Source organism: Eptesicus fuscus, chromosome 6 (assembly GCF_027574615.1).
Source record: "Eptesicus fuscus isolate TK198812 chromosome 6, DD_ASM_mEF_20220401, whole genome shotgun sequence".
Taxonomy (NCBI): domain Eukaryota; kingdom Metazoa; phylum Chordata; class Mammalia; order Chiroptera; family Vespertilionidae; genus Eptesicus; species Eptesicus fuscus.
In genome coordinates, this window is record NC_072478.1 from 57,815,029 (window position 1) to 57,833,613 (window position 18,585).

Sequence of the window (18,585 nt, forward strand, 5' to 3'; positions counted from 1 at the left end):
AGGTTGTTTTAATAGTTCTTTCCCCAGTGTGGCTGCTCTTTATATCTTCAAACACTACTATGGTTGTTAATTCTCACAAAAAAGTTCACAAAGGCAGATTGTAAGTTATTTTTGCTCTTTCCCTAATAACATGGTAGCTTGAAGGAAGTCTGATCATTTACCAAGGCTGTCTTGGGGACAGATACATGTCATTATATACATACCATGCAGTTAAATAAATAGGAAAGTGAAGGATGCACACATGCAAACACAAATGTATATTTTTTCTTAGTATATGTACTTTCCCATTTGAATATATAAAAAGGTTTTCCCATTAATTCTGTTCATTTATTAAATATTGTTCTAAAATGCATATACTGGCCAAATGTGGCTTACTTGAAAAGTCCCATTGTGAGAAAATACCTGCCTTGATGAATACACATATGCACAGTGTGTAAAGTTAGCATTCTGTGGGAATATTAACTTTATTATTAATAGCATATCTGTAGGCTGATACTTCAGTTTTAATATCCTGTACACCAAGGCCCATGATAATTCTCTTAAAATGAAGAAATATAGAAATCCCTTTTGACATTTTCAAAAAAAGCTTTTGCTTCTGCCTCTATTTCCTTCCCCCTTCTATAAATCTATTGATGAAAATACTGCTTTTGATAAACTTTAACATTCTAATTGAAAAAGATAAAGTTACTGGTTTTATCTTAACTAAGTTTTTAAAAATAAAAATGAGAATCTGAAGACCAAAATATTTTTATTTAAAAAAGATGAGAATCTGAAGATCAAATGCCAATCATATGTGTTAAATTAAGCTCATATAGTTGAAAACTGTAGTAGAAATGCAGCCTGTCTACTCTGATGAAATAGCCCTGCTTCCTTTCAATTTTAAATTTAGAACACTCAGTATCCTTTGTAGGATGTCACAAATAATAGTGATAACATAGTATTTGAAATTTTCATTATTTTAAAAATTCATATCTGATAAGTAGATAGCAATGTTTATATTTTATTACCATGAATATAGCCCAACCTTTGTTATTTTATATTAAATTTTTAAAAATACTATTTATTTGAATGAAATAGAATTCTCTAGATGGAAAAGTATTCTGTGGTGTAATCATGCTTTCACATATCTCTAGTCACTTCTATTGTAAATAATAAGAAAGTACCAAAGATCTAATAAGGACTGGTAAATCCTAGGCTAAGAATCACCATTAAAATATGGTATAAAACCTTGATAAACTGTATTATTATATCCTCTTCTCAAAACAGGCAACTGTTAAGGCCTCCTTGATGGCAGATAATAAAGCAGGCCTATATTATGTCACATGAGATTTATTTTAACTACATGTTGATGCTAAAGTTGATTGTTGGTATCTGGTATCAGGGTCCTACCAAGGGATATGGAAAAGAATGGGATGATTCACCTGTTAACCATGAGGTGATGAGAAAAGAGATTATTGCTTCTCCTGATTTATGTCAGAATCACAAAAAGAAGGAATTACAGATAAAAACAGGATAGAATGGATATTAAAGACTTGATTCTTAGAGTTAGGTAGACTTGCATTAGCATCCTGGCTGGACAGTGTTGTACACAAGTTACTTAACCTCCCCAAACCTCGATGTCCTCGCCTGTAAAATGAGAATAATTATACCTTCCTCCAGGGTTCATGTGCAGTTAATTAAATTTCAAATCCATATGAAATGTATTAGCAGGGTATCTGGTACACAGTAGATGTGCAATTAGCAGTGGCTATTTGAGGGGGGGTGGTGTTCTTATTCTTATTAGTTATATTGTTAAGTGGTTAGTGGTTCCCTCATCTGCTGTGCTGGTACCATGTAGATGTTTGAAATTTCATAACATTAAAACCAAGACTAGCAAAGGGTGCTTAAAAGTAAGACAATATTAGTTCTTTAGGATTCAAATCAAGTGTTGGATCCCCTTCACAATTAAGTTGTTGTTCCTAAGCTGTGATGGTTAATAACCTTTGTTAAGGTTATCCACTGCAGCTGGGCCCTCTTCCAGGGAGCATTGCTGCCTCTGCTGGATATTGACCATCCCATGTGGCTTCAACAGTCCCACGCCTCACACCATACAAAGAACTAGGTGAAGTCTATTCCACTAGCTTTTGAAAGGCCCAGGTGTGGTTTTACATTCAATAGGGCAGATCAAACCAACCGACTCACATATTAACATAAATTTAGTGTGTTGAGACAAGAGGAGTTTAGGAGTCCCACCCTTTAGAGCAACCAACCATGGAACAATAAACGGCTTATACATCTGTGTTACAGATTTGTCGCAAACTAAATGGTATTCGTTTCACCTGTTGTAAAAGTGCCAAAGACAGGACATCGATGTCGGTGACGCTTGAGCAGTGCTCCATCCTGAGAGACGAGCACCAGCTGCACAAGGACTTCTTCATCCGAGCCCTGGACTGCATGAGAAGGTATCCACGTACCTTTCACTTTCTTTCTTTTAAAACCATTTTAAGGTTTTTGTTGTTCTTTTGTTTGTTTGTTTGTTTGTTTGTTTGTTTTCCAAATGCATATTTTACTGGAGAACTAAAACCACTTAATAATTTCACTGCATTTCCATGGCTTATCACTCATGACAGGAAAGATAATATACTTTTAAATATTCCTCAGACTCATTTTAGGCCGTAGAAGAGAATGTGGCTAAATTTTGATAACATGCATGGAGGTTCTATTTCATTAACTCATTTAAACCTAAGTGAACAGGCTCTGTTCTTTTTTTCATATATAACACTTAAAGGGGACAGTTTCTTTATATCTGAGTAGTTATGAATACACACACAATAAAACTCAGTCATTATCCAAAGAAAACCTTTCCAAATTGCAACTAACAGGTGATCTTCCCTTGGGTTGCAGGGTTTCCAGGTGGGTAGCTCCTTCCTAAAATTATTTTGACATCACTCATCATTAAGATGGGATGACACTGGTACTTTAAAATAGAGAAGTCACATTGTTACTCTGCTGGCATTTAAAATGCAGTGCCTGAAGTCATGTTTCTTGATTCATTTCCACAGTAATTAAATCTAAAGTCAAAGCCATAATGGGAAGGGAAAAGTGCCCCATTCACAATGTCTGTCAGCAAGGACACACATTAATTAAAAAGTTCAACGAAATAGTCTCTTTGCTGCAGACACTGGTTCAGAAGCACACCAGGAAGCGTGGGACAGGCTCCTTGTTCCCAGGAAGGAATGCCAGTGATCCTCTGGACAGGGCTGCTTCAGATCTGCCATGTCATTAGCTTCCCCTTTGCTTTTAACTGCTGTCGTCTTCCAGTGGAGACTTTGCCGCTTTCTGTGCCTATATGTTTTCCCCACTAATGAGAGGTTTCAGAAGTCTTCGATTTCACCCCATTTTATGTCTCTTGGCATTTCCATTGTTCAGGGGAGTTCTGTCATAATTTTTTGATAGATGTAGGAGGATGTCTTAGAGGCCTGGCATGAACATCTGAGCCATTTGAAACACATTGGGTTGACAAAAAAAAACCCAACAACTTCTTTTAAAAATAATCTCTCTTTTCAAAAATAATATACCAGTACTAATGGGGGAAATTCAGAATCAGAGTATGAAACCATCTAAGGTGCATAAAAAGAATAGGATGAGCAAAGGGCTGGAGGGAAGAGCAGAAACATAGGATGTTATAGACCAGAGACACCAAAGGACTGAAGTGATTCAACCAACATAAATTATCTGGAAGGGGAAATTGTTATTTATTTAAGGTGGCAGTGATGGTTATTTTAGAAAATATTTCCCAGTGTCCAGGGTGTTTGGGAAGGGAGAGGATTTGCAAAGCTTCTCACTCTGCCATGTGGGGAGCCCCACCCTCCAGTGACTTTAAAATGCACATCAGGATCACTGTTTTGAAGGAGTTTAATTTTCATGGTTTTGAGTGTATTGAAGTTGCTGTTTTTTTATTTAATATCTGTTGTAATTTATTTTACCTGCGAATTATTCTAACCACCCTTCAAGCTATTTAGTCTGTATTCATTTAGAGTTTACCAAGGTTATAATATCACTGCTTTCTGACTTTTATTTTTTCCTCATCTTATATTTTCCCATTTTATTGTTTAACACTGTAAAAGTTTCAAATTATTATATGTAGATGAGCAAAACGTTGTTGATAAAGAGAAATGAAACTTCATCTACCTGCTTTTTCAGAAACCCCACGCCAGGAATAAGCTTCCATGAGAAACGATATTTCTGTTTTCCTTTGCTCACTGCAGTAAGGCCGTACCTAAAACAATGCCTAGTGATAGTGGGTTCTCAATAAGTATACTATGAATGAGTGAACAAATGAATGAATGAAGTTTAGGTTCTATATATTAGGAAGTTTTGTACACACATAGGAGTTAAACACATCAAATTATCTTTTAATTATGACATATTGAATAAGCAAAAGGTTCATCAGATGAAAGTAAGAGTTTTGGAGAAGTTATGATACAAAAGCAAAACAAACAGGCTACAAATGGCCTACCTTAAGTCGCAGTTTGAATCCACCCTTTGTACAGTGTTCAAATGTTCATTCTCTATTTTCCTACACACCCAGTATTACTTGCAGCTGCACACTCCCAACATGAGCCTCTAGTTACAATCTGTTTGTCTGAAATGGAAGAAGAAGACCGTCTTCTTCAGATTAGAAAGTTAGCAAGGTGCCTGGCTAGCTCTGACTCTGTAAGGAGCTCCTAGTAGTTGCCTATATTGCCAGACCAAAACAATGATTCTCAACCCTCACTGCCCATTTGAAACCCTGGGGGCTGGAGGTGAATGGCAGGTGCCCCACCACAGACTGGCCTCTGGGATGGAGCCAGGGTGGAAACCACCTGACGAAAGTTGGCCTCACTTAAACCGGAAGCCCTTCAGTAACAGATTTTAATGGCTTTGTGGTAAGACTCTAAGCTCAGTCTCCATCCCCTTTCTTTGAGTTGTGAGGAGTATGCATATTGTCAAATTCCCCCTTAATCATCTACAGCAGAAATTTATAACGTGGTGGCTGCATAATCAGCAGATCGTTTTCTTAAAGAAAGGGAGAATGCAGTGCCAGCATTCCATTTTCAGTTATGAACTCTCCAGGGAATGCCATCTTGTCCCAGTGCATTTGCAGAAAACATTTTCGTAGGAATTTTAAAACATATTTGATTAATAAATGATTAGGATTGGAATTAAAATACAAAATTTGAATGGAGTGTAAAATGTCATGTTTTATCCCAAAATAATTGTGTTGGGAAATGTAATTGGCACTAAAAAGTAAATTAAAATGAACACGCCGGTGCACAGTTATTTCCCTTGCAGGAAGTCTGGCATTTTGTGTTTATACAGTGTAACATGTGACACCATGTTCCTTAGTTGTCTGTCTGTGACTTTTATTTTCCTCAAGCTACATTACGCTGCAATCTGTCATTCTATAATGGCTGCTTAAAATTAAGATAGCTGATATGTCATTAGTAAAATTAATCAGGGAACATTACAGCCTACAACGTATTTATCACCCTTAAGATACAAGGCTTTAATCATTCTATTTTAGTAAACACTTAAGTCATAGGAGAGAGACTAAAAGGCCCATCAGCCCTATTGAATTTTATTATCTTGTTGAATGTCATGTCCTCAACATGTTGCACCTGACATTTTTATGTTGGGGGAGCATAATTTATGTAATGTTCTGCTTTATAAATAAGTGACCCTTCACCAGTTGATATCAGTAAAGGTTTTATGTTTTTATTTCTCATAGGTTCTTTGTCGATATCACTTTTGACTTATGTAGTTCATTTGTGTTGAAATAGAAAAATGTATTTCTTCTTTCCTTAGTCTTATTTCCACTTCAGCTTATTTTTCTTTGCTTTTGTTTGATTGGACTAGACAGAGAAGAGCTGCTATTTTTTCAGATTACTCCCTATTTCAAATATTAAAGTGAATAATAAGCATCGTAGACACAGGTAATTGAAGCTTTCGGTTATTTCTTGACTACTTGAAAGGGATGTGTTTGCATAGAACAGCATCAGCAGGAAGAGTTTTTCCATTATCACTAAGTGTTATCTCTTCCCTTGAGAATCTCAGTGGTGTGTTTGCTGCATTGCTTTAGTTCATATCTGTGACAAATAACAGTAATAAGTCCAAATGGAGTCACCATCATCTTAGGGCAGCTAATAATTACATGAAAACTGACCCCATTTAGGATGTTTTTGCTTCAGCTAACACTAAGGTAAAAGATACTGCAAAGAATACACTTCTTTAGAAATCATATCGGAGCAAGTAATTGTTAACAGGAGATCCACCGGTGAACCACCAACAGATAACTGATCTTACAGGAGTGATTAAAATAATGTGCAACAAACTTTCAACTTCCAGAACTAAATGTATGTGCTAATTTTAGGTAATCTTCCGCATACATTTATGTTTGTCATATTATTTTACTACCAAAAAAATGGGTTTAGCTATGGCTGGTGTGGCTCAGTCAGTTGGGCATTGTTCTGTGCACCGAAAGGCTGCCAGTTCTATTCCTGGTCAGGGCACATGCCTGGGCTGCAGGCTCGATCTCCAGAAGGGGCATGCAGAAGGCAGCCAATTCATGTTTCACTCTCACATTGATGTTTTTCTCTCTCTCCCTCACCCTCTCCCTAAAAATCAATAAAATATTATTTAAAAAGTAGTGGTTTTGAGGTTGATTTCTTCTCCCTAAGTTATTTGGTGTAGAATATTTGTTTTCTAAGTATTAGTAACTGAAGACCCTATATCAAACATGTCATCCAGAGCAGCTACCACCTTTATATGCACCATTCCAAATAAGTCATTCTTTCCATTCTTGAAATTACATGTATTCTGTACACTTATATGTCTAGGTCCTCAAGACCTAGACATATAAGTGTACAGAATACATGTTTTTTTTATTCAATTCAATGAAATAAAATATAAATAAAAATGAAGCTAGTTAAAATAAATAGATTTGACTTCTGCCACAAACACAAGCTTTCAACATCGGGAAAACCTGCAGTTAAAAATCCATATTGAAACACTTATTATCTCTGCAGCTTTGGACAAGTTAATTAATCTCCAGGCCTCAGTTTTCCAACCTGTTAACTAGGATAACAATATCTTTCTGTTCTGTAGGTGTTGTCCAATGAGGTCACTTATTTAAAGGTTCTGTGCCCAGGTGCTCTGCTTAATCAATGTTACCTGTGCTCCCCAGGCTGTCCCCATCTCTGTCTACCCTGAGCATTCTTCCCTGTACCATGCTTCTCTGTAAGTAAGTTCCTCCTCTGAAACTCCTAAAATTGAGGAATTTCCCTGGTCTTCAATGTCTGAGAAGAAAAGTCCCAGGATTAATACTTGGTTTCTAAAATGCTTAAACTATCCATGATTATGTGAGAGAAGGTCTGGGAATCAAGGAGTAAGCTGAGCTTGAAACAGGGTTATCTGTGGTCCTCAGATAACAGGATCTTTCCACTCATGCAGTGGAACTTGTGGGTATCCAGCTCTTAAATGTCCACAGACTTCATTGGCAATTTAAATAACGAGTCAGGAACCCCACTTCGGTAGACCACGTGGGCAAATATATCATTAGCAGAATTATGTCAACATCATATTCATAGTTAAAAGTAAACATTTATTTAGTATCTACTATGGCAGTGTAGTACCATGCTAAACAAAGGGAGAAATAACTTTGTAACAGTAGTAGCAGCTAACAGTTAATGAGTTCTTGCTATGCACTAAAATCACATTAAACAGCATGTATGAAGAACCTCTATTAATCCCCACAATGCTAGTATGAAACAGATGAGGCTGCATACATAGGAAGTACTAATTATTAGAGTAGTTCAGAGGATAAAAGGGTTCACTGTGGCCTAGGGTGGTTCTGGGGTAGGTGAGATATTAACTGAGTATGATACAGGTAATTATCAAGGAAAAGTTAGGGGTTCTTGACAAGGAATATCTGAGCAGTTATGGTTAAGAATAGTGTTTATTGATTCATCACATTTATTAGATGTTTTTGTTTACATAAGTGGTGTCAGAATGTGAGTCACATCTGACAACATAGTCAGTTTATATCATGTTTTTTTATATCTATGTTCATAGATTCTAGCCCTCTCCTTTTAATAGCTGTATAGTATTCCCTTATATAAATAGAATGTAATTTATCTATTGAACTTTAGGTGATTTCTGATATCTTGCTATTAAAAGCAATAGGGTAATAGACATTCTCAGATGTATACACACGAGCACAAGTATGGGAGTTTCTTTAGTTTATAAACCTTCACGTGGAATGGGTGGTAGACTATATTTTCAATTTTACTGTATGCTACCAGATTGCTCTTCAAAATAGCTATACTAATTTACATCCCACAAGGCAGACATGTGTTCCAGTTTTTCCACATGCCCCAATATTTGCACTATAAGAGTATTTACCAATCTGATGGGTTAAAAAGTGATATCTTGGTTAAATTTGTATTTTTTCAATGATAAGCGACATTTAACATCTTTCTAAACATTGATCGGCCATCTGGGTTTTCATTAGTACTGATGCCTTCCTCTTCCAGCATCTCATTTTAACGTTTTATACTTTGGGAGTGTGCACATAATTGCAGGTTAAGAAAGGATTCCAGCCTTTAGAAACCATCCGGTTACTGTGTTTAAGTCAAGTTCTAGAAAAGAAGGTTTCAGGAGTGATTTTTTTCCTAAGCATATTTTTATTTGTTTCGTGTGTTGGTTTTTAAAGTGGAAGTACGGTGCAGCAGGACATAAGGGTATCTTGAGTTTGGACAGAGAAATCCATGGTGTTTCGACAGGAGCTGCTGACATTATGAGCCTTTGTAGCAGAGAGGGGGGCAGAGCTCCGTTTAGACATGGGGAGGAAACCTCCTCCTGAGACACAAACACAAACCTGTAGGCGATTAGGAAGGTGATTGATGCTTCTGCACTTGGAAAATGAGGTGTAGCAGGAACGAGTCCTAGAAAGAGCTTCTTCTCATTCAAGAAGCCTGAGATGCAAGGCAGCCCAGGCTTGAATGATCTGCACAGAGCAGTTAATGCCAAAACACAGAAAGTTTCTTTACGTCCCTGAAAGGCGTTGACACAGCAATCAAGGCGAACCTGAACACCACACAGTGTTCAAAGAGAAAAGCCTTTGGATTAAACGTGCATGTGGAACAGATACCAGCGTTCTATCTCAAGTCTTTTTTACTTCTAGAGTTTGAAAGTGTGTTAGGGCATTCCGTTTCCATATACGAATGCTTCCCAAATCTCAGTCATTCATTTAACCACCTAAAGATTCTTTCATAAGCGCCACGTGGACAGTCATTTATGTTAGCCACATGGACTCACACACTTGATGGGTCTGTTATGTTTGTCCTAACGCACTGAAAGTAAATCCAAAACTATTGAAATCAATGTACTGTTGGTATTGTTTTGCCTTCCTCAAAGTGCTTATGATCCTCTGACAAACACTGTCAGAGAGGTGTTTCAGCCCTCCTTCTACCTAAATTTTAGTTATAGTGCTTCAGTCTCTAGCCCAGGAGAACAAACTAGAACCTTCATGGGACATTCTTTAATGAAAACTTGTCTGGAAGGCAATCGTTTTTATGGAAAAGCAGCTAAACTATTGCAATCTTTTCTCCTGGTTGGAAAATCACAAATGACAGAAAAGTTCGAATGCCCGGAGTACTACTAGTAAGTTCATGCCCAAAGGATAATGGTTTCAAGTCCCAAGGAAAAAAATATAGTATGCACAATTATAAGCCATTCACTGAGCCTCTCAGAATTCATGTAATTGTGAATGACATCATTCCAGGCATTGAGAGTTTCATTTCTAAAGCATGTCATTTGTAAAATTAGTAGTTTATTAGTAGTAACAAATCACTTCTCAGGTATCACAGCATTGTTTTGTGTGGAAACAGTGATTTGAATTCTATGAAGTCTAACAATCCAGCTCAGTGGAAAGTAGGCTGAGTACAGGGTGATGGTTAAGAGCAAGGATGTTGGAAGTAGACCATCTGATTCTCCACTTCTTAGCAGTGGGAATGAAATTCTAAGAGCCCTTGGCTTTTTTGTCTATAAGGTGAAAAATACCCGAAAGGAAGTTGGAAACAGAATACAGTATGACAAAGTATGACAGTTACTTGATAAACATTGTGCTAATTTCACCAGCATCACATCCTCATCTCATAGACTTGTTGTGGTGAGGATTGGTAATCATGGAAGCCCTTAACTTGTTACATAGCAAGGATCAGTCAATATTAAATGCTGCTACAGCTGCTATTGATATTATTGTGGTGGGGATTGTCATTACTCTTATTGCAATTATTGCTGCCACCTCCTTTGTCATAATGGCTTCTCATTCAATTGTTTTTACTAAACTGTGGCTTGTTGTGATATCCTCAAACTCTATGAAGAAAGTAAGAGAAATAGCCCTTTCAATTATTCCTAGTATCTGTGCACTAGTTCTCAGAGTGCTCTCAGCCCAGCAGCGTCAGCCTCACCTAAGGACTTGCTAGAAATGGAGGTTCACAGGCCTCACCCCAGACCTCATGGAGTAGAAACTGAGTGCGGCCAGCGATCAGTACTCTAATGAGCTCCCCAGATGACAGTGATGCCCACTTTCACGGTTTTATTGAGATATAATTTACGTACACATACCATATCACACAATTCACCCATTTAAAGCATACAATTCGATAGTTTTTTAGTTTACTCATGGAGTTGTGCAATTATCAACACAGTGGAGTAAGAACCTGTTCTAAGAGAACCCGAAAAAGAAACCCCATATCCCTTAGCAGTCTCCCTCCAACCTCCATCCCCCAACAGCGGCACCTGCTTGCTTTTGCCTATTCTGCACATTTCATGTAAAACAGAATCATACACTGTGAATGACTTTTTCCATGTTGTATAATATTTCCAAGGTTCATCTGTGTTGTCAGACAATTTTCATTACCTTATACGTTCCCTCTTTGTGAAGATTCTTTGTATTCGTTTTCATAGCATTAACATTAGGCTCGCTTATCATTCTTCAGAACAGCTCTGGTGCATGTGTGTGGAAGTGGGGATAAGTTAGGGGGGATCTGGGTGTGATTGTCTGCGTGTTTTTCATTGTGCAGTTTCCCTCTTATAGAGACTATTAAAAAGCTTAGGGCCAATATTGTGATTCATCTACTTCAAATGTACAGCATTCTTTAATGGGTTTATAAAACATATATCTATATATTGTAGCCTCATTTTTAGTCCTGTTTTATAACATAACCCTTGCATTTATTGTTTCTTACTTTTCATTCTTGATATCTTACTGAATATTCTGTATCCACTGACCTAAATTCTTTTAAAACAAGGCAGGATTTAAGGACTAAAAATTAAATTACATAAAGCATCCCTCTGTCCTAAGCTCAAGACCCTTCCTAAATTTGCTCTTAGCACTCATCAAACCAAGTTAGGTAATACTGATTTATCATTTTTATAAAATGAAAACAAAATCTAGTCTCTTACATCTTAATTTATGTGTTTTCAGATGATGCCCATCTTCTCAACTATTTGAGAAAATAATGGCATATTTTTCATGCTTCAGAGTTTGCAAATCACCTTGACCGATCTTTCATTCTATAAAATAGAAATATAATAGATATCATCTTCTATTCAGTTTCTGTTTCATAATTTAATTTCATAACATAAATTCAGAGATGGAATTTGTATAGCACAGATAGTTTTATTTGATTTTTGTGATAAAGATTTTTTTTCTCTTGGAAAGACTAGAACAACAATGAGAGAAAAGCATATTAAAGCTATCAAGATATATTATTTTTGCCAGAAAAAGAGGGAGAAATGTCTTCCTCTTCACAAGACTGAACTGATTTTACAGCAGCTGCTCTTGAAATAGATACATTTATTGAAAACTCCTACAACTTCTAGTCACACAAAAACATAATTTTTTCTATAACATGAAAATCTCAGTGCATATATGCAAAGTATGTATTATTAAAAATCACATGGTTGCCCTGGCTGGGTGGCTAAGTTGGTTGGAGTGAGGTCCCATACACCAACAGATGAGCAGTTCAATTCCTAGTCAGGGCACATACCCAGGTTTTGGGTTCCATCCTCAGTCAGGGCACTTGCAGGAGGCAGTTGATGGATGTTTCTGTCTCACATCAATATTTCTCTCAAAAAATATCAATTAAATATATATATATGTGTATGTGTGTGTGTGTGTGCATATATATGTATATGTACATATACATATATATTTATATTTATATATATAGTCATGGTCATAAAGACAAAAGGCAACTAAGGCAGCTATGAAGATGGGTTAATGGCCTTTGGAAAACCCCCAACTCCAAAAAGCATTTGCTGGTTTATTTTCTTATCTTCTCTCTGGTTTGACTATATAAATATAATTTTATTGTGTGTTTTAATAACATTAAAGTTGTTAATGAATTGTGTAGTTCCTGTACAGATTATAGATATTATATGTGATTAGAAATTAACTCTAAATCACTGGGCTTTATTTAGGGGGTTAATGCATCTATTTTTAGAAAATAATATTTTAGAAAATAATATGATGTGATATTCATGTAGTCAGTTATAACCTCCCCAAAATGCAATCCTTAAAATTCTTCTATAAATTAAAACTTTCTATTACCAAGGTTATGATTTCAGACCATAATGGAAACTGGAAACTGTGTCCCATTTGTATTTGTGATAAAGTAAAAGAAAGTCATGTTTCTTCGCTGTCTGCTTCATACAGTTTTATAACAAATGTGTGTCTATTTATTTTGCCACCTTTCCCCATATTTCTTGAGTAACAAAAGTAGGATACACTAACTATCTTGGTATGGATTCTGGGATGAAAAAGAATATTTGATATTTTAAAAAGCCTTAAGAATTCTGAGATACTGAAATATTATTACTAATGAAAGTGAATTTATGTGTGTGTGTTTCATAAATTTTAGGCTTGATTTGAAAGTTAGTAACTACCTTTTGAATATTCTCAACTCCATCTAAATGTTAAATAGTATCAGCCCTTTTTGCTAATATGTTGTTGAACTCCACTAATTTCCTCCTGGAATTTGATTAGTAATGGAAGCAAAATTTTGACCTAATTTATATTGGCACAGTCCATAAAGAAGAGCAGAACTAAAAGAACCTTGAAAAAAATCTGGACCTGTGTGTGTGTGTGTGTGTGTGTGTGTGTGTGTGTGTGGAGGGAAGGAAGGGAAAACCAGCTCTCTGAATAATATGGGGTTTGAAGAGGTAAAGGCCTGTGTCAACTTGCATCCCTGACTCCCACAGTCCCTTAAGGCCGCTCTCAAGGCCAGGGTGATAGTGATGGCCTTCCTGGCATGCAGGGCTCTCTTCCCAACAGTGGTAAGCCTTCTGCTTGCACAGATCATCAGGATTGAATATTCCTCCAGCAGATAAGAGAGAAAGTTGCTACAAGGAAGGTAGTGTGCAGTCCCCATAGATGTTGATTTTCTCTACTAAGGAAAATGGCAACCTGACATTCTTGCCATGGCCCTGTTAAAGCAGAGTTCTTATCCTATCTAATAAAGAGGTGATATGCAAATTGACCATCACTCCAACACAAAATGGCCGCCCCCATGTGGAGACAAGATGGCCACCACAAGATGGCCAGCAGGGGAGGGAAGTTGTGGGCGATCAGGCCTTCAGGGGAGGGCAGTTGTAGGCAATCAGGCCAGCAGGGGAGGGCAGTTGGGAGGGACCAGGCCTGCAGGGGAGGACAGTTAGGGGCAACCAGGCTGGCAAGGGAGGGAAGTTAGGGGTGACTGGGCCAGCAGGGGAGGGCAGTTAGGGGCAATCAGGCTGGCAGGGGAACAATTAGGTGTTGATCAGGCTGGCAGGGGAGTGGTTAGGGGGTGATCAGGCTGGCAGGCAGAAGCAGTTAGGGGCATTCAGGCAGGCAGGCAAGCAGGCTAGCGTTTTGGGAGCCAGCAGTCCTGGATTGTGAGAGGAATGTCCGATTGACCATTTAGGCCCAATCCCTGTAAACTGGCAGTAGGACATCCCCTGAGGGGTCCCAGATTGGAGAAGGTGCAGGCTGGGCTGAGGGACACCCCCCCCCTGCTGTGCATGAATTTTGTGCACTGGGCCTCTAGTTCACATATAAAAGAGACCTTTTGCATCATTATCATTTTATTTTCTAATATCTCCACTGATACCAGATACCTAAGGGCAAAATATAGTATCTCAACTGAGGACAAATGTTTTATCAAAGAATCTAAACAAGTATAGTTAACAATGTTTTCCCCATTTCAGTCAGGATATAGACCTGCGGTTTATAAATATGTTTTCTTGTGGGTCAGTGTTTGAAGGGATGCCAGATATCATCTGGTCCAATACCTCACAGAATTGTATATTAATGAAGACATGTCTAATAAAGTAATTATTTTTAAATCTAGATATTGCTCCTAAGTTATAACAGACCTTCAGTTAGTTTTTGTGGAAAGCATTTCAACTGAAGATTCTGTTCCTTGACTCTAACATGATGGTGGTAAGGGGCTGACAAGCTGCAGGCAATCAGACATTTCCTTCTTGAGTCAGAAATGGTTTTGCTGTGAGCAGATATGCTTCTCTGAGCATCATGAGAATTTATACACAATTACTGGAGCGGGGTTAGATCTTGGTGTTTGAAGAAATAATCTAAAGCCACTTTTTTAAAAATAAATCTTTATTGTTGAAAGTATTGCATATGTCCCTTTTTTTCCCCTTTGCCCTCTCCCACCCCTACCCCCACCCGTTTTTGTTTTTTTTTTAACAAAATGACTTTGGCATCCTTGCAAGAATTATGATTCAAATAAACTGAAGTGGAAAAGTGAATTCTGATGAACCTTTGTAACATTGCTCTTTGTCTTACTTTGGAGGCCAAAGTTATAGATACTAAGCAAAACAAAATGTATATATACATACACATACACACATATAGCTATATATAGGTATATATATGCATATATGACTATATATGTTTGTTTACATATAAAATATATGTGTGTCTTATAGATATAATTTTAGTGTTTGTTTTTCTTAGAACTAATCTGGTCTTGTTTGTAAATTGCACTTTATTCGCATGATCCCATTGTTGGGGCATGTGAGACATATGCTTATTCTGAAACTATTGTTTCAGTCGCTAAGTTTAATATTAAGGAAGAAAATGCCAGCTTTGTGTTGTCTCATTAAAATAACACAAACAGGAAAGAATAACTGTAAGTTGACATATCAGCTTCCTCACCTATTCCAGACTGATTGCTTTGCTCATTATTTTCTATGAGTTTGTCAAGGACCACAAGCTTTTGGTACAGAATAAAATGTTGTTTTTTTCGAGCCCTGATTGTTATCATCCTGAAAGTCAGTTTTCAAGCTACTTCTATTTCTATACCCTTGTGACTTTTCATATTAATGATATTTTGAGGCTGCAAGATTTGGAAAGGAGCTTAGAGATTATCTAGTGACCCTGCCAACCAAGGCAGGGATTCTTTATACAATATCCCTGACAGATTGTCAGGTAACCTTTACATGCACAAGTCCAATAGCAGGGAGCTTGCATATCAACCCATTCTGTGGTTGGACAGCTATGCATTTTATAAAACTCACCTTCATGTTAAGCTGAAATCTGTCACCCTATAACTTCCAGTCATTAATGCACTCAAGTGTGTGGATCAAAATAGTGGAAGTCAGCATTTCTTTCCTTATGTCAGCCTGCCAGTGTGTGTTTAAAGGTGGTTGCTGTGTTCTGCTTAATGCTTTATGTTTACTTTATTTTATTTATTGATTGATTTTTTAGAGAAAGAGAGGAAGGAGAGACAGAGAGAGAGAGAAACATCAAGTTTTATTGTTCCACTTATTTTGGGGATTGAACCCAAAACCTTGGCATTATCAGATGATGCTCTAACTCAACATCTGAGCTACCCAGCCTCAACACTGCTTGTTTTAATCCCTTTAAGATGTGCAAATAGATACAACTCCTGACCTTCCTAAAAGATATTTCTACCATCTCCCAATGAAGTCTTTGTTTTTAATGCCCTTTATAAATAATAATAATAATAATAATTATATATATATGTATATATATATATTTATATATATATATGTATATATATATATATATATATATATATATATATATATATACATATATATGTATATATATATACACACACTAGAGGCCTAGTGCATGATTCAATCATGCATGTGTAGGGTCCCCTACACGCTTTCGCTTTCGATCACGGGGGAGCTGGGTGCCTGTCCGCTGGTGCACCAGGCCTTTCAGAAGCCTCCGCCCCGCCGGAGGTTTCTGAAAGGCCTGGTGCCTGAGTGGACAGGCACCCAGCTCCCCCGCTTTTGATGGTCCGCGGTGGGATGTGAGCTCGCTGCCCCAGAGGCTCCTTCTGTGCCGCAGCACAGCCATGGCGCAGACGCTGAGCTCGAGCCGCCACTGGTGACGCAAGCTCAGCATCCCTCCTTGGCCACCCTGGCCACCCCGAGTCCCGCCCCCCTATGCCTCCTGGCCAATTGCAGGCATAGTGAAGGTACGGTCAATTTGAATATTTGTCTATTATTAGGTAGGATATGGCTAATATGCAAAGTGTCCCCTCAGGAGTTCGACCAGGAGACCCGGAGTTCAATCGCTTGCTATGACGTGCAGTGACCACCAGGGTGTGACACGGAATAAAGGAAGGCCCCAGCCAGCAGCTGGCAGCCGGGGAAGGAAGGCCCCGATCAGCCCTGATCGTCAGCCAGGCCTAGGGAGCCTACCATGCATGAATTTCGTGCATCGGGCCTCTAGTTACAAGTAAAATTGGACACCGTGGTCTAAATGTAATGTGCAGAATAAAAAGTAAAGTAGGGCAAAGGTCTACATGTCCCTCCCTTCCACTATGTAATGCTTACTATGTGCCAGATACTTTCCTAAGCACTAGACAGGTATTATCTCCCCCAAACTTACTTTAATCATAAGGATTTAGTCTTAAAATGAGGAAGCAGTCACAGAGGGGTTAAATGACTTGCTCCAAGACCTCACAGCTGGGAAATGGTGTGAGGCCCTTACTCCACCTCCATGCTTCTAAGAGCCTGGGCTGCCTCTCTTGATCTATATTTATCTCTTTGTTCCTGGAACTTTGTCGCACTGCATGATAGATTGAAACATGTAGTCCTTTGTCACATACACTGCTGTGTAGCAAAGATTTCTCCCAGGGTCTAGTGGGGGTAATTGATATTTTGCATTGAAATAGAAATGTATATATTTTTATTCTTGTCACCCTAACCCCTAAGGTAAGTGTGGTGGCCTAAATAAGTGTGATGTCCACATTATGTCTTCTCTGTGCTTGAGGTGGGGTAAGGGGGGAGGGTTTAATAGGGGACATCTGTAATAGTATCAAAAATAATTAAAGTGTTAATATATAAGTAGAGCAGTTATTTAAAATGTTTAAAGAAATGGGGCTGAGTTTTATAATAGATCATACGTCTTCATAATCACATCTGATTAATAGATCATTCAAGGGCTCTTCAACCAAAGATTTATATAAATAAGTAAAGAAATGAATATTTAAGAGAGAAATATTATGGGCAGTTTCTTAGGATATGGTGAAATTTTTTAATTGATAAACCATAGAAGATGCAAAACCAAGCATTAGATATTAAGTTGATATTTATTACATACATAGCATGTAGCTGCTCTGGAACCAATTTGTGGTTGATTCTTAACTAAACCAGAACCCAAAGTCTTGACCAAGTTTACAGATTGCTGAAACAGACAATTTGGTTTGGTTCAAGTTCACTACAGTTCCCCACTGGACCATCAGTCAGAGAACAGGGTTTCAGTGAAGAGTTGCAGTAACCTACGATCTGCTTTTTCCTCTGAAGGCCCACCCTAAGTACCAGGGTGGGAAAATGGGGTGAAATATCAAGCCCCTTAGCTAGCTCTATTTTTTGCCTTGGGTGGAGGAGGGAGCCATGTCTCCCTCAAGGGTCTACTTACCACCACAAAGACAATTTACTCACGCTGATGGCCTACCTCTGTGCTCTGTTTCTTCCTACCACACAGATAAGTATGTTGATCTTGGTTAATCATAACCCTACTAGATATTTCTACAAAAACTGCTTCATTATATTCTGGACTAGAGGCCTGATGCACGATATTCCTGCAAGGGGCTCGGCCCTCGCAGCCCCGGTTGCCTCGAGGCCCCACAGCCCAGCCCCCTGCCACTGGTCATTCCACCGTCTGGTCTAATTATCATATTAGCTCTTTATTATATAGGATTGTTTTTCCACTATGGTGGAAGCCATTTACTTTAAGGAGTAGGTGACTCTGAATACTCAAAGCAGTAAGCAATTTTTGAGTGCATATTACTTATCAAGAGTCATGCTTCATATTGAAAACACATAAACAAATAAATAGTGATGGTTTTAAGTTTTTATGATATTATGTGTAAAGTGATTTGGGAAACATAGATAAGGGTACAATGAATTTATCAGGGGTGGTGAGATGAGTGTGGAGCACTGTCAGGACTACAGAGAGAAGGTGACCTTTAAGTTGATATTATTATGAGACAGGCAAATTAAGAAAGTACATATTCC

At 37.9% G+C, this 18,585-nt stretch overlaps 1 protein-coding gene across 1 annotated transcript in view; it reads left to right on the forward strand.

The window, feature by feature from the left end:
- Positions 1–18,585, forward strand: part of INPP4B (inositol polyphosphate-4-phosphatase type II B) — a 562,110-nt gene that overhangs the window by 516,349 nt on the left and 27,176 nt on the right. Inside the window, exon 25 of the mRNA XM_008143795.3 lies at positions 2,287–2,441. Within this exon, the coding sequence (XP_008142017.2) occupies positions 2,287–2,441 (155 nt within the window). The remainder of the gene's footprint in view (positions 1–2,286; positions 2,442–18,585) is intronic.